The sequence below is a fragment of the Coenobita brevimanus genome, chromosome 100 (genome assembly GCF_032717465.1).
Source record: "Coenobita brevimanus isolate Jiangsu-jjx chromosome 100, ASM3271746v2, whole genome shotgun sequence".
Lineage (NCBI taxonomy): Eukaryota > Metazoa > Arthropoda > Malacostraca > Decapoda > Coenobitidae > Coenobita > Coenobita brevimanus.
The window spans coordinates 47678623-47700879 of NC_137053.1; the positions used below are offsets into that span (position 1 = coordinate 47678623).

Consider the following 22257-nt stretch of genomic DNA (forward strand, 5'->3'; position numbering starts at 1 on the left):
ACTTCGCTTCTGCCCCCCTGCTTACCTCATACCTCTCTACCTTCCTCCTGCCTTTCTACTTCGCTTCTGCCCCCCTGCTTACCTCATGCCTCTCTACCTCCCTCCTGCATAGGGCTAATCATCCTCATTCCTGCATCTCTACCTCCCTCCTGGTTCTCTGCCTACTTCTTGCCTCTGTCTACCTCCTGTCCCATTTCCTCCCTCCTGTCTCTCTCTCCACGTCCTGCCCCCCTCCTACCTCTCTATCTCCCTCCTACCTCTCTCCCTCCCTCCTACCTCTCTAGCTCCCTCCTCCCTCTCTATCTCCCTCTTGTCTAGGCTGTTCTTCCCTCCTGCCTCTCTGCTCAGCTCCTGCCTTTCTACTTCCCTCCTGCCTAGGTAAATCTGCCTCTCTCATGTCTCTACTTCCCTTCAGCTTCTGTACCTTCCTCAAGTCTCTCTACATCATTCATGTCACTCTACCTTCCTTCTGCTCTTAGATACTCCCCCCTCTTCCTCCTCCTCCTCCACCTCCACCTCCACCTCCTGCTCCTCCTCTTCCTCCTCCTCCTCCTCGCTATGTCTTCAGACGCCCCGTTAACTTACCGTACCCGTCCATAATATCATGCCTTATTTAATTATTTATGAATTTGATTATTCATTTTACTCTACTACCTTCTCATACAGGCAGCTTATAGATAAAGTATTATAGAATGTAACTTTTCAGTCTTTTCTATGAAATTTCCATGTCAGTTTTTCCATGCTGCATGGTGGTCTTTCTCGCTTTTCCTGCCAGTTTTAAATGAAGGGTTAGGAGACGGGGGAAGTCTTCTTGCTTTACTATCCTCATCCTTCAGCATGTAGAATTAGATCTCGCAGTCATAGTCTGCTCCGTAACGAGCAGCCTCCATAAGGTCTGTTGCTGTTTGCTTTCCCTTGTATTCCTCCTCCTCCTCCTCCTCCACCTCCTCCTCCACCACCACCACCACCACCACCATTATCATCATCGTCATCATAAACTTTTTTCCCGCCCAAGGATAGAGCGAAACAAAGCAATTTCACTATATTATTATCAGCACATCCCTTTACAAATTATGACACTCAAGCATATTCAGTTTATTACTGATTCACATACCCCTATAAATACTGATTCACATACCCCTATAAAATTTCTGAGGTACCGGTAAGAATCTTCATTTACAGTCAACATTCTCTCTCTCTCTCTCTCTCTCTCTCTCTCTCTCTCTCTCTCTCAAGGAAGCGATTAGTACGAGTAGCAGATAAAATAAAAATGATGAAATAGAATGACGACTGAAAAGTACTGTGTGTGTGTGTGTGTGTGTGTGTGTGTGTGTGTGTGTGTGTGTGTGTGTGTGTGTGTGTGTGTGTGTGTGTGTGTGTGTGTGTTTTACAGCAGTACGGTGTATTTTTTGATCATGTCGGTGTTATTATGATTTCTTTTTCAGCAATCCCCCCCCCCTCTCTCTCTCTCTCACACACACATGCTGAAATGTCACACCATGTCGTCAATACTGTTACCGTGTTATCAGAGCGCACCAGTCTATTATCATGCGCCAGACTGTTAACTTTATTACATTCGGCGCCGCCACAGCTAAAAGAAGAGATTATCCGATTTATGGTGGCGTGATAGGGCGTGATAGTAAGAGATCGTATATGCTTTTTATTCTCTCTCTCTCTCTCTCCTTACCTCACTTACCCTCCCTTCTCCTCGTTTGCCTCTCTCACTGTCCCCAGCCCTGCCTACCTTCTTAAACTTGGCTACTTACCGCCATTTTCTTCCACATTTATCATAATCAGTTAATTTTAATTAGGCGTAAAATTCCTACCTTCTCATACTGAATGTTGAGTCATAACAAAATAATATCACTGGTATATGGTGTTAATCATGAAGGAGTACAATTGAAAGGATACACATAGTAATTTCCTTTTGTCACCGGGCTACGGAAAATAGGCTGCAAAAGGACAAAAATCTCCTTCACCAAATAGCATCTTTCATGAATCCGGCACCAGATATTCATCCCACAGAAACGCTCTAGAGACGCGAGTTCATCTGGCGACATTATGGTGCGGCCATCACCCGTCCCCGTTTCAGTACTAACACAAAACATATAATTCATGAACAATCCACTATGTCCTCTCTGTAATGCAACCACTCACACCATTACGCACTTCCTCACCTTATCTATTTCACTCTCACAACACAACTTACAATCCAATATATCCTCATTGTAACGCAGACACTTACACCACAATACTTTCATCTCATGTACCTCAATCCTAGAACAGAGATAGTCCTTTAACTCAGCTTTAACAAAAGATATCTGGGTGCATTCAGTGAAGTGGCCGAGTTCATGCAGTCCAACAGGTTAACAGCCTCATGGGGCTGGGGCAACAACAACAACAATGACCGACCGTAACCCACCCTATCACCAATCACTTTGCATTGCTCCCAACTTGCTTTTACCTCTAATACGGCCTCTCTCACCTGACCTACCTTCCAGCTCACCTACCCTGCTAAACTACCTCCATCCACCCTGTCTTCTTCACCCACCGTACTTCGCCCTGCCTACCCATATATCCATCCACCTTCTGCCTTCCTCTCACCTTGTCTGCCTGTCTGAGGGATTTGTTGCTACATGGGTTAGCTTGTCCAGCTCCAACTGGAAGAACCCAAGTTTGATTCTTGGGCCGGTTAAACTCTTAGGTAAAATTTGTTTCCCTCTCCTTTAATGTAACATAACGTACTGTGGGTTATGACTTAACAATACTACTGTTTGTCTTAATATCCCACATGAAGTTGATGTACAATTTAACTTAGCAAAAATTTATGAGTTATGACTTAGCAAAAAATTTATTGTCTGCCTTAATATCACAAATGACGTCTGTGGGGGTGCCCATCATCCACTCTCTTAGTCTAGAGGTACTCTATTGCAGAGTAGCTCTACACTGAGTGGCAAGCCACAAGATTTCCTGTAAACCAGGAAATGATTTAATACGTTAGGTGGTAACCTTATAACGTGTTCCCTATGTGTCAACAAGTGGGTTGGCGGAGGGTTATTGTCTCTCCCAAGGAAACAACTACAGATGCAGACAAGAAGCCCTGGACCAGGACTGACAACCAAGGACCGAACAAAGGACATGATACGGATTGCAATATGGAATGTAGAAGGTGCGAATGATGAGGTGAAAGAGTGAGAGATTGTCCAGGTGCTTGAGGGTGCAAAAGTGGACATATGCGGGTTAACTGAGACTAAATAGGGAAGTCAGAGTGTGGATGGGGTATATCCGCGGGAACAGGTGTGAATGAGAGGACAAAAGAGGGAGTACGTACTGTTGTATGAAAGAGAGGGAAGGAGAATATAAGAGAGCATGGATCAGTTAGTTCAAGGGTTGTGTGGGTAAGACTGAAAGTTGGACTACAGATGTGGGCGATTGTGTGCGTGTATGCGCCAATGCAAGATCGTGCAAGAGGAGTGAAAGAAGAGTTCTGGGCAAATGTGGAAGTGTGCATGGAAAAGTTTGAAAGGAATGAGGAAGCATTTTTGACTGAAGATATGAATGGAAAAGTAGGGAATGTGAAGGTGGATGTATCAGTTGGTGAGTGGGGTGTGCCTGTGTGGATGAGAATGGCAGTCTAGTGGACATTTGTGCTGGGAGGGGGTTGGTGATAGCCAACACCCTCTTCAGGCACAAAATGATTCACAGGTATACGTGGAGAGTGATGAGAAGAGTGGGTGGTGAAATGAATGAACGGAAGGCAATGATTGATTATGTGTGTGTGGGTGACAGAATGAGAAGGTATGTAATGGATGCAAGGGCATAAAGAGACTGGGGAAGTGGACTTTCTGACCAGCATTTGGTGGTGATGAAAGTCAAGGTTCAAGTGCAATGTAGGAATAGAAGAAGGGAAGGACTGAAAGAAGTAGTCCATACACGGAGGGTAGAAAGGCTGCAATGCGATGGAAAAAAGGAAGAATATAAGAGTAAAGTGGAGGAGCAATTGGATAAATATGATTTGGAGCAGATGGGGAGGTGGAAAATATGTCAAAGATATTCACAGAAGAAATCTGTGCAGCACGCAAAATGGTGTGTGGGGTGAAGAAAAGACGGAAGGGGGTGCAAGGAACAGCATGGTGGAATGAACAGATGAGACAAGCTGTGGTGCAAATGAAGAAAGTATATGTTGAGTGAATGGGATGCAGAGGCATGGAGGAAGTTGCGAGGAGGAAGATACAGTTATATGTAGAAAGGAAGAAAGAGGTGAAAAGATTAGTAAAAGAGAGTAAGCAGAGAGTTATGAAGAATTTGGAAGGAATTTGAGTGAAAAGTGGAGAGAATGTAGGAAAAAGTTCAGTAAAGAGGTAAAGAGAGTTAGTGTTATAAAGAACTTAGCCGGGGAGTGCAAGACAAAAATGATAGATTGCTAGTGGAAAATGAGAAAAAGTGAGCAGATGAAAAGAACACTTTTTAAGGAACTGTTAAGCATAGAGAATGAAAGTAGTGCGAGTATAAGTGGGTAGAGAATGGCTAGGAGAAAGATGGAGGTGAGACAGAAGGAAGAGATCAGTGGGATGGAAGTAGTGGAAGCAATGAAGAAAGTCAAATGGGAAAATCTCCGGGAACTGATGCAGTGTTTGATGAAATGCTGAAGCATGGGGGAAAGATGGTAGTAGAATGGATATGGAATATGTGCAGATTGGTCTGGGAGGAGGGTGGAGTCCGGAAGGAATGGAAGCCAGGTATAATTATTCCCCTGTACAAAGGAAAAGGGAAAAAAGAAGTGTGTGGTAATCACAGGGGCATTTGTCTCCCAAGCGTAAAAGGAAAAGTATATTGTAGGATACATATTTCGGGATTTGTCTTCTGAGCGTAGCAGGAAAAGTATATGGTATGGTATTTATTGGGGAATAAGTTTTCTGAGTGTAATAGGAAAAGTATGTGGCAGGATATTATTGACATAGTTAGGAAAATGACAGAGGAATATTGGAGATGAACAGGGAGGTTTTAGGAATGGAAGAGATTGTGTAAATCAGATTTTCATCCTGAGGTCTTTAATGGAAAAGTTTCTAGAGAAGGGAAAGAAATTGTATGCGGCCTTCATGGATTTGCAGAAAGCATACGACAGAGTGGATAGACAAGGAATGTGGAAAATAATAAGAATATATGGAGTAAATGGGAAGATGTTGAATGCCATAAAGAGTATGTATGCGGATGCTAAGGCTGCGGTGCATGTGGATGATGAACTGAGTGAATTTTTCTATCTGATTGTTGGATTGAAATAGGAATATGTCATGTTTCCATGGCTGTTCAGCCTGTATATGGATGAGGTTATAAAAAAGATTCAAAGTAGGGCAGCGGATGTTGGAGGGGCCTTAATGAGAGAGGGCAGCGTTTGGAAACTTCCTGTACTGTTGTTTGCACATGATATTGTATTTTTAAGTAAGGACGAAGAGAAATTGTAAGGCTTGGTGAATGAGTTTGGGAATCTAAATGTAAATGTAGGGAAGAGTAAAGTTATGGTCTACGAGAGAAATGAAGTCACTGAATATACAGTGAGGTTGGTTGATGAGGAAATGGAAAATGTGAGTACATTCAAGAACTTGGGTGATGTGATGAGTAAGGATGGAAGTCTGGAGAATGAAGTGCTTGAAAGGGTACGGAAAGGAAGAAAGGTTGTTGGTTGTTTGAAAGCAGTGATAAGAAACAGGGAAGTGAGCATGGAAGTAAAAAAGTCACTGCATGATAATACTGTGACACCAACTTTAACGTATGGAAGGGAAGCTTGGACATTGTTAGAAGGACACAAGAGTGAGAGCAGTGGAAATGAGTTATTCGAGAGGAGCATGTGGAGTTACATGGAGAGACAGACTGACAAATGAGGATGTGAAGGAGCATTGCGGTGTGGATGTGAATGTGACAGAAAGCGTTAGGAGAAAAACACTGAAGTGGTTTGGCCATGTGGAAAGGATGGAGAGCAAAAGACTAACGAGGAGAGTGTATGTGAGTGAGGTGGAGGGGGGGAGAAGGAGGGAGAGGCCGAAGATGAGACGGAGGGATGGAGTGGAGAGGTATATGAGTGAGGGAGCTATGAACTGGGCGTTAGGGCAGTGAAACGGCAAGGGACAGGGCGACTTGAAGGCAATTTGTTTGTGACCACCCTTACGGGAATGAGGCGTCTGGCAATAGATAGATAGATAGATAGAGGGAAGTTGAAAGACAGTATAGCTTAGCACAAATTTATGAGTTATGATTTAACAAAAAAATTGGTATCTTAATATCCCTCGTGAAGTTCACAGATGTTGTGTTCTAACGTTTGGTATCAAAGCAGACTTTGTAGCACCTCCTCCTCAGTTATTTTTTACATGTCACACCTTTTTCTTTTATCTTTTTGTGCATTACTGAGGCGAAGTATGTCAATAGTTTGCCTCAGTAATGCACAAGGGAGTATCAATTTGTAATACCCTCAAGAACAACCTCTTGAGAGTTACTGATGCAGTATATGGTTGGACAAGAGGTCCACCAAGACATAAAGTAACTCGGTGGTGGGATGAGGGTGTACAAGCTGCAGTTAAGGAGAAAAAAAGGCTTTTCCGGCAATGGAAGAAGGGTGGTAACAAAGATGAATGCGTGACTGCCAAGCGTAGGGCTAGAAGAGAAGTATACATGGCGATGTCTGAGTCACAGACTTTTACTTGATAACCTAAATCGTGTGGAAAGGAAGAATATGATATTTAGGGTGACAAATCAGGTGAAGAGGGATAACCGGGATGTTACAGGTGAGCAGTGTGTCATGGATAATGAAGGAAGGGTAGTGGTGAACAGTGGGGATATTAAAGACGCATGGAGAGAGCATTATAGCCGGTTGTTGAATGAGGAGTCTAACTGGGACAGGGAGGGTTTGGAGCCAGCAGATCCAGTGTTTGGCCCTTGCCCTTTGACGCTGCTAGTGTAAGTGAAACAATAGGCAGGATGCAGGTGGGCAAGGGCAGCAAGTGTGTCTGGGTTGACTGCTGAAGTGTTGAAGGCCTCAGTAGATATAGGAGTGAGTTAGTCACTGACCTGATAAATATAATTACTGTATATATGAGTGTGTTGTCCCAGATGATTGACTGAAGAGTGTAACTGTAAATGTGTACAAGGGGAAAGGTGATGCCCTGGAAAGAGGAAATTATAGGCGTGTAAAGCTTTTAGATCAGGTAATGAAGGTAATGGAGAGAGTTCTAGAAGGTATGATTAGAGAAAGAGTGAATATTGATGAGATGCAGTGTGGGTTTATGCCAGGCATGGGGACCATTGGTGCAATATTCACTGTTCGAAGGCTTCAGCAAAAACATATAGGAAAGAAAAGGGAGCTGTACTTTGTTTTTGTTCATTTGGTGAAGGCCTTTGACAGAGTCCCTAGAGAGGTAGTGAAATGGGCGATGAGAAAGCTTGGGATGGAGGAGTGACTGGTTAGGGTGGTTATGGCCATGTATGTGGATGCTCGCACCCAGGTAAGAGTGAATGGAGTTTTGAGTAATGAGTTTTCCGTGAACGTTGGTGTGCATCAGGGGTCAGTTTGGAGTCCCTTGTTGTTTATCATGGTACTTGAAGCCCTTTCACGTGAGTTCAGAAATGGATTTCCGTGGGAGTTGTTGTATGCTGATGATTTGGTGTTGATTGCAGAGAATGAAAGAGAAGCAAAGGAAAGATTTAGGAAGTATGGTATGAGGCACAAAGGCTTAAGATTAAATGCAGTAAAACAAAAGTGATGATATTTAGGGTTGGTGGTGGTACTGTCAAAGAAGAGGGAGAGCGGCCATGTGCAATTTGCCACAAGGGCGTGGGAAGTAATTCCATCTTGTGCAGTGTCTATGATAAGTGGGTGCATAAGAGATGCAGTGGTATTAGAGGTAGACTGCAAGATAATGCTGATTTTATGTGTGCGGTGTGCCTGGGAGAGCAGGTGGAGATTGTCAGGCGTGAAAGGATTGAACTTGCTGGTGACTCTCTTGAGTGTGTGGAAGAGTTTTGTTATTTGGGAGGTATGTTATGTGCTGGAGGTGGGGCTGGAGCTATCTCTGTGGCTAGGGTGAGAAGTGGTTGGAAGAAGTTCAGGGAGTTGTTGCTTCTCCTGACATTGAGAGGTTTCTCTCTTTGTGCTACGGGACCTTTGCATGCAGCATGTGTTAGGAATGTAATGCTGCATGGCAGTGAGACCTGGGCAGTAAAGGAAGAGGATATTCGCAGGCTCAAACGTACAGAAATGACAATGATTAGGTGGATGTGCAGTGCGTTCCCGAGTGCAAGGCCTGGGAGGGCTAGGTTTACGATGGAAGACTTGAGAGGTAGGATGGGACTGGAGTGTATTTGTGTTGTGATGAGGAGAGGTAGGTTGAGGTGGTTTGAGGATGTGGAGAGGATGGGGGATGATAATTGGATAAAGAAAGTAAGAAGTGTTAATACTGGTGGTGGGGTTGCGAGGGGCAGACCGAAAAATACCTGGGATGAGGTCATTAAGTGTGACCTCAGGGCTAAGGGACTGAACAGGGAGGCTGCCATAGATCAAGCAGCATGGACAGCCACCATTAGGTGACCAAGGCCGATACATGCATGCATGTTGGAGCTTTCAAAAACGAAAATGAAAATTAATACGTGTTATAAATCATCATCATCATCATCATCATCATCATCATCATCATCATCGTCATCATCATCGCCATCATCATCATCATCATCATCAACATCATTTATCCCAACCACTTTTTCCCAGCCAAGGATGGAGTGAGGTCTGAGGGTGGTGTTATGAAATTCCCTGTGCCACCAAGTATATAGGAAAATGTACTAAACTTTCTACCCCATTCTACCAACAGCCTGGCGGGTGGTGATGCTGGAGCTGGTGAACGGAACAGCCACACATGTGGCATCAGACGCAGCTCAGTGCCAGATATGTTCAACAGAGTAGTAGGAGGATCACCCGCTGAGAAACGTTAGTAAATAAGCAATGCAATGGACCATGACATAAGATTATACAATATGATTAGAATGACAAAATTTGTTTCTGTCAATGATTCTCATGTAACTTATAACCAGGAAATCATAAAATAACATAATGAAACAAATAATGCAATATGACATAATAAAACACAACATATATCATAAGGTAGATAAAAAAAAAAAACATAACAGCATTGTAAAGTATACCAGAGTATAACTGCTGCATCCTGAAAATGACTGCATGAAGCTATGCTTTCATGAGCCAATTGCACACAGATATGCATAAGTTTTTCTACATACCTTAAAATAACCATTCCCTCATTTCCCAGTCTGTGGTGAATCAATGAGGTAATTAACGGAGCCTTGCAAGACGTTGGTGGGAACCTCCACAATAAAATACTTCATCTTAAACATGCAGCAACCAAATCTTGTATGTGTGACTTAGTGGTACACACAGCTGGGAAATGAAAGGCTTATGACATTTCCTGCATTACAGAAAGCTTTATGAAGAAGAGCTATAACTAAATTTCTGGAGTATGGACGTTGACGAATTACAGATCATGTCATTAAAGAAATATTACTGTATCAATAGTGTTGGCACATAATATTAGACTTTCTTGTAATCTCAATTTTACGACCTTATTTCCCATACACTAGCCTTAGTTATCCTTATCATTCATATTTTATCCTTTCAGCCTGCAGATGCCATTCTTAGTTTGAATAAAGTTGTCTAACATTAGCCATATAATAAAAAATGAGTAAAGATGTCCAAAGGTTGAAGAGGTTGGGTTTGCTTATCCTAAACCAATTCAGCCGAGCGAAAGATATCATCACCCTTACCTGGCACTTGGGTTCCCAGATGAGTTTCCGTGGCAGGTGTCATTGCAGTGGCGATTCAACTGGTACACATACCATGTTTGTGGCGCAACAATAGTCGACCAAAACTGGGTGGTCACCGCGGCTCACTGCATCCATCAGTTCAAGCCCAACGACCTCCTGGTGGTGGCCGGCGACCATCAGCTCAAGTTTAAGGAAGGTCTGTGCCTGTCATAAGTTCAAGGATACAAAAGTATTGTGAGGAGTTGCTGGAGTAGGAGAGTACAAGGACGGAGAAAGGGACCCAGGGAAAGAGGGGCTGAGGTAGTATGAAGTGTGAGGAAGAAGGAAGGGAATGGCTGGAGAGAATCATGGACATCCTTACCATCATCTCAACTCTTATTCCCACTTCAAGATGGGATGAGGATTCGGACATGAAGTAAAAAATAACTCACACTTGACTGTTGGATCATATAAACTTTCTGTGGTAGGCTGACTGGTGGCTGTACTGTTTATCAAACACAGGAAAATAGGCCCAGCATATTAAAGACACATAGGCTAGGTTAACATCACTCTGTATCATCATAAGCAAGTTGGTATCCAATTGACTGTTTCTCTTCAATCCTGGATTTATAATGTTAGTGTTGTAATTAATTTTGTTGTTAGTTTTTACTTCTTTCATCTTGTTTTAAATAAGTTTTGTTGTTAGCTTTTACTTCTTACATCATGTTGTGCACAGTTAGGTGGGAATATGGATAATATTCATGCTTGCAAATGAAAAATTCATGACTGAACAGGACTGGACCTTTATTTCTATGAAATATTTTGGTGCACTTTGCACCACCAGTTACCCTCGTCTCATACTACAGTATACTATACACCAAATTTTAATCAGCTGTATCCCTATGAGTGCAAGAAGTGAGATAGAACAATTATCATTATCAGTGGTGAACTAGCCATTCAGAGGTCTGGGCACTGCTTGGCAGGCTGGTGCTCCAGGAGGCTGGTGTCGATTTGTGTATACTTGCACATTTTTCCATTCCTGTAGAATAACTTGGCACTGGCCTCTAAACATCTGGATTCAGCCCTTTTCGTCAATCATGCAGGAGCAGAGCAAACCCGATATCTGGCTAGGATAGTGGAGCACAGTGGGTATGACAGCAACTCCCAGCAGAACGACATTGCTCTCCTTCGTCTCGCCTCGCCCCTTATCCTGGATGGTGTCACTGCCTCACCCATCTGCCTACCACCATACCACACCAGTTTCTCAGGTCAGGCAGAGTATCACACTGGGTATAAATCAGGCTATGTATTCCAAAATTCACTTTCTCTCTCCTCTCTCTCTCTCTCTCTCTCTCTCTCTCTCTCTCTCTCTCTCTCTCTCTCTCTCTTTTACTTATAAATGGAAATGTATTTTGGAGAAACATTGGTAAATCAGTTGTGTAAGCAGCAGTGTAAGTTAGGATGCAATTTTTCTTTATTTGCTGTTGATAAAATGGCAAGGAATTATGCCAAAGTGGTGATTTATAACGAGGATTTTCTGTTACCTAAACTAATGAAACCTCTGTTTGACTGAGGACAGGCCACTGCTTGGTGTCAGGGTGGGGAAAGCAGAGGGAGAATGGCCAAAACTCTGATGTACTGCAGAAGGTGATGGTGCCAATCATCAGTGACCACAAATGTCAACAGAGTTACAAAGACATTGGCTACAGTGGACCCATCACTGAGAGCATGATCTGTGCTGGATACTCCTCAGGAGGCCGGGATGCTTGTCAGGTGAGGTGCACAATACGGCAAATGTTTTGACAATCCCATTAGCATTGTACCCTGCCTTCAAAATTACTCATTCCTCCTTCATGTCTCAATTAAAGCTGTTTCACTTAGAGCTGCATTCTGCCTGCACACATTCAAGACTTCTAGTAAGGTCTGACTGCATGGTGTTGTGCTGCAGGGTGACTCTGGAGGACCGTTCGTGTGTAAGGGGCCAGACAACCGCTACTACCTGGCCGGCGTTGTGTCTTGGGGCATTGGCTGTGCTCGCCCAAATGTTCCTGGAGTCTACACTGAGGTCTGTGAGTCACTGTATCAAGTGTGGATTATAGGATATTTTCGTTTTTTTCCTGCCTATTTCTGTTTACCTTACTCTGCATAATACACAAGATGCCATCCTAGATAGAACGCTGTTAGGTTGCCTACCTCAACTAATTGTATACTGTATATGACCTTCCAACACTGACAATTCTATTACAGCTGTTGAAAGAGCAATAACAGCTGCCACTACTGCAACAACATTAACTCCTTAAATCCAATGATGAACTATCTATTCTATTCTTCCCGTCTGTAGATGATTTTATTTAACTTAGGAAGGCTCTGTACTAGTGAAGGAGTAAAATAAGGTATAGGTAACCTTGTCAGTCTGAGATATTTGTCATCATCTAATTAAAATCATCTGAAGCGAGGAAGAATAAGCCAAAGAATACATCACCAGAGTGAAAGGGTTACTTGCTGCTACCACCATACAAACTGTTGCTGCTACCATTGTAACACTGCTTTACTCACCACTGCAGGTCAGCCACTATGTTGACTGGATCTTCAATGTGATCAACAACCGTATGGATGAACCAATTCCGCCTGTCTCTGGCATCGCCACTTTCTATGAGGGAAGCCACCAGGAGAACAAACAGAATGAGACAGTCAAGGTTGTTAAGGTGGAGAAGGAAGTAAAGGCACAACAGAAGCAAAATATAAACCACCAAGAGTCTGAGGAGGAGAAACAGAGATTGGAGACAGATAAGCCACAACAGCAGTTAGAGAATGAAGCTTAGAGTTCAGAGCAAACAACCCTCAATCCAATTACTGCAGCATAATGATCATCAGACAAATTGTACCCAGAAAACACACTGTTTATGGTGTACACACACACACACACACACACACACACACACACACACACACACACACACACACACACACACACACACACACACACACACACACACACGCACGCACGCACGCACGCACGCACGCACACACACACACACACACACACACACACACACACACACACACACACACACACACACACACACACACACACACACACACACACACACACACACACACACACACACACACACACACACACGGTAACGCTGACAGTCCACTAGGATCATGTCACAAAAACTAGTACTGAAGGCAAGAATCTGTTCTGTCTTCTGTTCCTGTGCCAACACAGCCCCTTCTGGCAAACATGGCAGCCAGCCACAATTCCTCACTCTCTGGGTACAAAAATAAGTACTGTATTTAACCCAAACATATATATATATATATATATATATATATATATATATATATATATATATATATATATATATATATATATATATATATATCACACCTTGCACCTCACTGTTACAACACAGATAATCCTTGAGTGAATATAACCTCGACAACAGATCTCTACAGCCAGATTCCATAATCTCGTCAGGGGTGGTCGTTTATCTTCGAGTTAGCTGTTTTACGGGAAGGGGCACTAACCCTTCACCAACCCACTTGCTGACACGTTGGGAACAAGTCTGGGTTGGTTATATGGTTACCACCCAGCGTTGTAAATGGTTTCCTGGTTTAAAAGACCTTATCTAGCTTGTCACTAAATGTAATGCCACTTCAAATGGAAAGAAGAGTAATAAAATGAGACAGGAAAGAGGGAAGAAATAGAAAGAGAGAGGGCAGACACAGAAGAAAGAGTAATAAAGTGAGGGAAGAAGTGGCCAGCGCTACATCAAGTGAGTGGATGATGGTTGCCACCACCTACCACCTACAATCATAGTAAAGTAATTGATATAAAATGCTTCCAGCCTTGGGAGGAACTGCTCTACATGGGGCTGAGATTCACAGTAATAAGGGAAATGTATCTGACTGATTTTATTCATTCGTTTTAGTACTGGTTATCTATGTGATTGTTAAAATGAAATAATAAACTACTCTCTACTGCATGCATATTTCATTATACCATAACATACATCTGTCCCTAGAATTATGGCAGTGAAAATGAATGAATACACTGAGGTGGTTTGGCCATGTGGAGAGGATGGAGGGTGAAAGACTGACGAGGTGAGTGTATGTGAGTGAGGTGGAGGGGAGGAAAAGGAGGGGGAGGCCAATGATGAGATGGAGGGATGGGGTGGAGAGGTATATGAGAGAGTGGGGTGTGAGTTGGGAGCAGGGCAGTGAAATGGCGGGGAACAGGGCGACGTGGAGGAGATTTGTTTGTGGTGCCACCCCGAACGGGATTGAGGCGTCTGGCAATAGGTAGATAGATAGACAGAAAATGAATGTTTCCACATAGTTATAATGACGCTAGTTTAAAGTATCTGCTTACATAAAGTATTAACATCCCATCTCATTCTTTCTGTTATTAAGGAAAAGTGTCATGTATGTGGGAGGACCATGTGCAGTTATGCTGAGACAAGCAGATAAATGAGAAGGTAAGGAGTGCTGTGGCGTTGATGTGGATGTGTTGGAAAGTGTAGGGAGATGTACCCTAAAATGGTTTGGCCATGTGGAGAGAATGGAAAGAGACTGGCAAGGACAACGAAACTGAGTGAGGTGGATGGAAAGACAGGGAAAGGTAGTCTGAGGATGAGGCGAAGGGGTATATGAATGAGGGTGGTGTGAAGTGAAAGGAAAGTAACCTGATGGCAGTTGACAGGGTGACAAGGAGGCTATTTGTCTATGGCTAACCCTGCTTAAATTAAGGCATCTGACTCCGGACAGATACTGTAGATATACAGACAGATAGATTGATGGATAGATAGATATGCTATACAATACAACAGTTTTCGATAGCAAGTCTTATAGTACTGTATTGTACAATGCAAATTTATTATCTTCACTGCAAGGTGCCAGTCACATATGAAATTCTTTAACTAATGCCTTCACTTCTTTACCAACATCCGTGGCCTTACCACAAATTTAAACTCAGTTCATTTTTTCCTTCAGTCCATATCCCCTTTGGCCCTTTTCCTCACAGAAACACAAATCTCACCCTCTACCGATATATCTCCATTTTGTTTTCCCGGTTACCATCTCCTTACAAACTTTCGAAACAAGGGCGGCACCTGTTGTTATATCAAATCCCAATATGCAGTTGACACTATTTTAAACTTCACTTCATCCAGTTTTGATTACTCATTATATATATTAAATTGCCAAAACATTACCAAATATATCTGTGTAGTTTATCGTTCCCCCAATGCTTCTTCGGAACCCAGTGTATTTGATTCCATATCCACTCAGTTGAGTAACCTTGACCTTGCCCTTGGCAATGAAATTACCATTTTGGGTGATTTTAACATACACAATGTTGAATGGTTATTGCATTCTGCCCGGACTGACGACGCTGGTCTAGAATGCGAGCTGTTTGCGGAATCGTTTAATCTCACCCAGTTGGTAAAGCAACCAACCAGAATACCTGATAATCCTGACCATAATGCCCATCTCTTGGATTTATTCTTGACATATAATCCAGATCAACAGAGGATAGAGGTACTGTCACCACTTGGATCCTCTGACCACAATCTCATCAAAGCCTCATTAGTTAACCCTTCCACACCTCCCCATTCTGAACCTTTCAGGGTGACCCGATGGCACTTTGACAGGGCAGACTGGGATGGATTTAGAAATTATCTTGCTGATGTTCCATGGCAGTCTTTCTTCCCTAGTGATCCCAATTCTACCCAGTCCCACATTTGCGATTTAATACTAGCTGGTATGGATTTATTCATACCAAGTCAACAATTCACTAAAAGATCAAACTCTCCAAAATGGTTTGATGGCAATTGTGCCAGAGCAACAGCCCAAAAGTCATTAGCATATAACTCTTACTTAAAATCAAAAACATCTGAATCACTCTCCCAATTCAAAATTGCTAGAAATCATGCAAAAGCTGTGTTAAATCTATCTAAATCAAACTTTCTTCAAAAGCAAGCATCAAAACTACTTAACAACCCTAATGACAATAGAATATTCTGGTCAACTCTTAATTCTTTCAATAATAACTTTAACAAGTCATCTTCCATTCCCCCACTAAAATCTTCAGATGGCAATATTACAAATGACCCACGTGGGAAAGCAGATATCTTTGCTAGTACCTTTGCAAGAAACTCTACCATAGATGATACCAGCCAGAATGTCTCAGTACTGGAACTTGATTCTCCCGAAATTGCCCCACTTAAAATACAGACAAGATACGTAAAATCCATCCTAGACAATTTACCTACTAACAAAGCTCCAGGCCCAGATGGAATTCTGCCAATTGTTTTGAAAAAGTGTTCCCCTGAACTTGCCTCTGTCCTAGCTAATTATTCAGACTATGCATACGTACTTCTTTATTCCCAAATTCATGGAAAGAAGCCAATATCCACCCAGTTCCGAAGAAAGGAAGTTCGTCTGACCCCTCCAATTACAGACCAATAGCTGTCACATCTTCTCTTGGTAAGGTATTTGAAACTTTAATTAATAAGCATATTGTTAAACATCTTGAATCCAACAACTTAATTAGTGATAGACAATACGGTTTTCGCCACGAAAGATCCACCATTGACATACTCAATCTCTTAACTCATACCATCCATCAATCAATTGATCTACATGGAGAAACTCATGCAGTAGCTCTTGATATCTCTAAAGCTTTCGACAGAGTATGGCACAGTTCCCTGCTGTCCAAACTCCCTTGCTATGGACTAACGTCTTTTGTTCCTTTGATTTCTTCTTATCTTAGTGACAGGAAAATAAGAGTAAAAGTAGATGATGTATATTCGAATTTCCACTCAATTAACGCCGGCGTGCCGCAGGGATCAGCTCTGGCGCCAACCCTATTTCTGGTTCATATTAATGATCTCTAATCTGTCACTCACAATCCCATTCACTCATACGCAGATGACTCAACACTACATAGTTCATTCACACTCAGACATCCATTTACAAAGTCTAATATCTCTACCTCTCAACTCAGTACAGCCATCTCCATAAATCAAGATCTATCTACAATCAGTGAATGGGGACAAAACAACCTTGTCTCTTTTAATGCTAGTAAAACTAAATATATACAGTTTACTAATAGACAGATATTGCCAGATTCGTACATTACCTTCAGTGCTACTAATATTCCCACCTCCAAAAGTATTGAAATTCTTGGTGTCTCACTTAACAGTGCCCTCAGCTGGACCTCTCATGTCAGATCACTTGCTAAAACCGCCTCAAAGAAACTTGGATTATTGTACAGAGTCCGTAACTTCTTCGCCGATGAGCAGTTAGCTATAATTTATAAGAGTCATGTGCGCTCTCAGCTTGAATATTGCTCACCCTTGTGGAATGGTTGTGGAGAGGTTGCATTAAGACAACTAGACAAAATTCAGAATAAAGCCGTTAGAATCATTAACAACCCTGCCATTACATATAAACTACCTCCCCTGCAAGTAAGAAGGAATGTTGCCTCCCTTTCATTATTTTACAGATATTTTTTTGGCAAATGCTCAGACGAAGTTGCGTCCATGACTGGAATGTCACTCAACCATATTGCAGAACTTCTGCCTATCAGAATTCTTTCATTCCCCGAACTGCATCTCTCTGGAACTCGCTTCCCCAGAGTTGTTTTCCTCCAAATTTCAACCCACAACTGTTCAAGTCTAACTGTTACAGATATTTTACGAACAGAGGACACCAGTAATCTGGTGTATGGATTATTTTTTTTTACCCATTTGTTTTTCCTTCCTCCGTTCTGTTATTAAAAAAAAAAAAAAAAAAAAAAACTCATGTGCTCAAGGTTATGGGCCATATTCTAGGTGGCAACGGTGACTTCACACTACCTCTTCTTCAGTGACTTATTTTGCATATCTCATCTTATTATCCATTTGTATGTTATTGTGGCAAACTGTGTCAACATTAAAAATATATAAACACAATACTGGTACGTATAATAATCTGCAAAGAAAAATGAGCTACAAAGTCTCTGTATCACCTGATACAGCTCTGCAACATCAGTGCCAATCCTACAGTTATATGGTTGAAGATGTTAGTTGTGGGTTAAGACATTAGGCAAGTCCATTGGCCTGAGCTGTATCATTTTCCGGTCCTGTGGCTACCTGTAAATGTATTGCACATATTTTTTTCTTCTTCCTCCAAGAAACCCTGCCATGATGTGTCAGGGAGAGATGTATCCCTGTGACAAATCTTGAAGGCATGACTTAAAGAGGTCACAAAAAATGCATAATATTTAGGTACAGCACTGATATGTTCACATCATCTGTGAAGAAAGTACAAAATGTAATTTTCAAAGAATATTCTACAGTATTACCATATAACACATCCCACCTTCAGTAACTGTCCCTGAAAATAAACAGGTGCATTGCCCGTTAGATTAGGGTGGAGGAGAGGTCATCATAGAACCATACTATGCACTTGTTATGACCTAATCTGGCATGCAGCCCAGCTACAGAGTACCCAAGGGTTGCACCTTGTGCCTCCTCTTTGAACTTGTTCACTCTTACACATTTTGTAACCTAATGTTTTTTCCTGCAGTTGTGCACGGGTGTTCACACTGGTTGCACATGAAACATCTGATGCTTTGTAAATGTGTCTTATCCGAGGACTTGATTGGAACTTTTGGAAATGGGGCATTATCCTACTTCTCTTGTTATAGCTTGTAAAGTGATTATTACCACATTATGTGACTATGCTGTAGAATTTATCACCTTTATTATGTGATGATTAGTACCTCTCATGCAGCCGTAGTGGATGGTTCCCACAAGATCATGCAAGTACTTAGACCTGACTTATACCCATGAGGGATCTAGAGAATTTAAAATGATGAATAATCTGGAGAATTTATCATAAATGTGGCCTAAATAAATGTGAAGGCAAAATAGGGCATGTAAAAAGGGACCTTGACATCAAGCACAGCGTCTAGTGACATGACTGATTGTTATCACAAAAAGAGGCTAGATGGCATCATCACAAAAGTTAAGTGGAACCTGGAAAGGTCACATAATGCAACATGTAAAGTGAATAGGTTATTCTTCCCTCAGCTGATCACATTCTTCAACACTGAACTGGCTTAATTTATTGCAAATAGGAATGACAAAGACAACTTTTATACCATGCTTCCAGATTTTCACAGCTTACCGATATTGCAAAAATGTATTCTATTGTAATGGGTTGTCTATACCAACAGTACTTGGGGGTACACCTTTGCAGGGTTCATGTTGTTCCATATCACAGAGCTTTAAGCAACCATATCAGAAAGTGGTCCCTTACAGCTGCTGTAGTGCTTGATCAGTCCCAGCAGCATTTAATGTTTCACATAACTCACGGCCTGCTGGTGCGATTATTTCACTGTTTGGTACTGGCACGCTTACGTCAAGGAAGTTTCTATGTATCATAATGGTTTCTCAAGTGGTTTAACTTGAAAACACACACACACACACACGCACGCACGCACACACACACACACACACACACACACACACACACACACACACACACACACACACACACACACACACACACACACACACACACACGCACGCACACACAGAGCAATTTTCTGACTTCTGACGATCAAAGCCAAACTGGCATTAGGTTCCTGTACTGTTGTTGCGATTCCAAGTTCATGTGAATGTAAACCCGATGCAGTGCAGGTGAAATCTGCTCTTCTACAATCCACCATTCTCTTTTTGCAGGATACAGAGGGAGCTGAGGGACATTCATATAACTGGATGGTGGAGCCACCCAAATATATTGGTGCCATCATGTGAAGGCATTCTTCCTCAGCACCACCAGATTTAAATACCTCTGACTCTCATCATGGAAACTAGGCATATAACCAGACTCAAGATCAAGGGTCAGGAAAACAGATAAAGGCGTTGGTATAGAGTATTTTAGAACACGCTTCCATCTCATTGGATCTGATCCAGCTGCTTGCCTTATACAGGCCTCCAACACACTACTGTTGACACACTGCCCTGCATAACAATCTGAATACTAAATATACTTTCTTAAAATCAACTTTTTATTTCTTCAGTTGTGCTCTTACTCCTTGACTTTCCTGTTCTGGTGCTTTCTGCAGTAAAAAGCAAACTGCTTATTATGAACTTGTTCGTATACCTTGTACACTACCTAGCTATGGTAAGCCATCTAAAATAGATGTGTTCAAGGCATGGTGAAGTAATCCAACCTGATCAACATTTCGATTTATACATAAATCCATTTTGTGTAAACTATTCTTTATATTGGTGGTAGGTGGGGACGCTCACCACCCACTCACTCGATGTAATGCTGCCCTCAGGTGACTGCCCTTTCCTCTCTTTTTTACTTCTTCCCTTCCTTCCTCTTCTGTCTTTCTTTTCTTCATTCCTTCCTCTTCCTTCTATCAGTGGGTGACTCTACACTGAGTGACATACCAAAGGTTTCCTGTACACCTGGAAACCATTTACTGTACTAGGCTGGGTGGTAACCATATAACCAACTTAACTGTTGTATGAAAGAGATGGAAGGAGAATATAAGAGAGCATGGATCAGTTAGTTCAAGGGTTGTGTGGGTAAGACTGAAAGTTGGACTACAGATGTGGGCGATTGTGTGCGTGTATGCGCCAATGCAAGATCGTGCAGGAGGAGTGAAAGAAGAGTTCTGGGCAAATGTGGAAGTGTGCATGGAAAAGTTTGAAAGGAATGAGAAAGCATTTTTGACTGAAGATATGAATGGAAAAGTAGGGAATGTGAAGGTGGATGTATCAGTTGGTGAGTGGGGTGTGCCTGTGTGGATGAGAATGGCAGTCTAGTGGACATTTGTGCTGGGAGGGGGTTGGTGATAGCCAACACCCTCTTCAGGCACAAAATGATTCACAGGTATACGTGGAGAGTGATGAGAAGAGTGGGTGGTGAAATGAATGAACGGAAGGCAATGATTGATTATGTGTGTGTGGGTGACAGAATGAGAAGGTATGTAATGGATGCAAGGGCATAAAGAGACTGGGGGAGTGGACTTTCTGACCAGCATTTGGTGGTGATGAAAGTCAAGGTTCAAGTGCAATGGAGGAACAGAAGAAGGGAAGGACTGAAAGAAGTAGTCCATACACGGAGGGTAGAAAGGCTGCAATGCGATGGAAAAAAGGAAGAATATAAGAGTAAAGTGGAGGAGCAATTGGATAAATATGATTTGGAGCAGATGGGGAGGTGGAAAATATGTGAAAGATATTCACAGAAGGAATCTGTGCAGCACGCGAAATGGTGTGTGGGGTGAAGAAAAGACGAAAGGGGGTGCAAGGAACAGCATGGTGGAACGAACAGATGAGACAAGCTGTGGTGCAAAAGAAGAAAGTATATGTTGAGTGAATGGGATGCAGAGGCATGGAGGAAGTTGCGAGGAGGAAGATACAGTTATATGTAGAAAGAAAGAAAGAGGTGAAAAGATTAGTAAAAGAGAGTAAGTAGAGAGTTATGAAGAATTTGGAAGGATGATCATCATCATCATCATCAGCCATTACAAGTCCACTGCTGAACAAAGGCCTCCCCCAACCTTCTCCACGAATTCCTTGACTGAGCCAATCTTTGCCACGTTTTCCCTGCAAATTTCTCTATCTCATCTCTCCACCTCCTGTCTGGCCTTTTTCTGCTACGCTTACCATCTCTTGGTGTCCAGTCAGTCAACCTCTTGCTCCATTGATTATCCCTTGTTCTTGCTACATGGCCTCCCCACCTCCATTTCTGTTCTTTTATAACTTCTATAATATCTTTGATTTTAGTCTGCTGTCTCACCTAAGTTAATCTTTTCCTGTCTCTTAAAGATATTCCCAACAATGACCTTTCCATTGCTCTCTGAGAACGAATTAATTTATTTTCCATCGATTTCGTCAGTTTCCAAGTCTCACAACCATACGTCATAGCTGGAATAATATATTCGTTATATACTTTTCGTTTCATACAATCTGGCAAGCTATTTTTCATAATGTCTCTATGTTTACCGAAAGCTTTCCATCCAATTGTAAAGCGTCTTTTTATTTCGCTATCATTATCTTTCGTTAATTTTAGTATTTGTCCCAGGTAATTGTACTCCTCAACTTCTTCAAGAATTTCTCCACTTATTCTTATGACGCTGTTTGGTGTTTGAGGATTAAACATTACTTTAGTAATGTTCATCTTTAGCCCTACTTTGAGACTTTCTCTGTTCAGGTCATTTAACATTTCTTCCAATGTCTCTGTTTTTTCTGAGATTAGGACAATGTCATCTGGATATCTTAAATGGTTTAGCTTTTCTCCATCTATGTTTACTCCTTTGTTTTCCCAGTCTAGCTTTCTGAAAATACTTTCTAGGCATGCTGCAAATAACTTTGGTGAAATTGTATCTCCCTGACGCACGCCCTTCTCAATCTTAATGTTTTATATATATATATATATATATATATATAT

The 22257-nt window shown here is 42.0% G+C and overlaps 1 protein-coding gene across 1 annotated transcript in view; it reads left to right on the forward strand.

Annotated features, from left to right (window-relative positions):
* The window catches only part of LOC145414650 (trypsin-1-like), a 22714-nt gene extending 10097 nt beyond the window's left edge, over nucleotides 1-12617 (forward strand). The window contains exons 3-8 of the mRNA XM_080284170.1: nucleotides 8853-8968; nucleotides 9836-10012; nucleotides 10899-11063; nucleotides 11375-11568; nucleotides 11744-11860; nucleotides 12360-12617. Of these exons, the coding sequence (XP_080140296.1) occupies nucleotides 8853-8968; nucleotides 9836-10012; nucleotides 10899-11063; nucleotides 11375-11568; nucleotides 11744-11860; nucleotides 12360-12617 (1027 nt within the window). The remainder of the gene's footprint in view (nucleotides 1-8852; nucleotides 8969-9835; nucleotides 10013-10898; nucleotides 11064-11374; nucleotides 11569-11743; nucleotides 11861-12359) is intronic.
* The last annotated feature ends 9640 nt before the right edge of the window (nucleotides 12618-22257 follow it).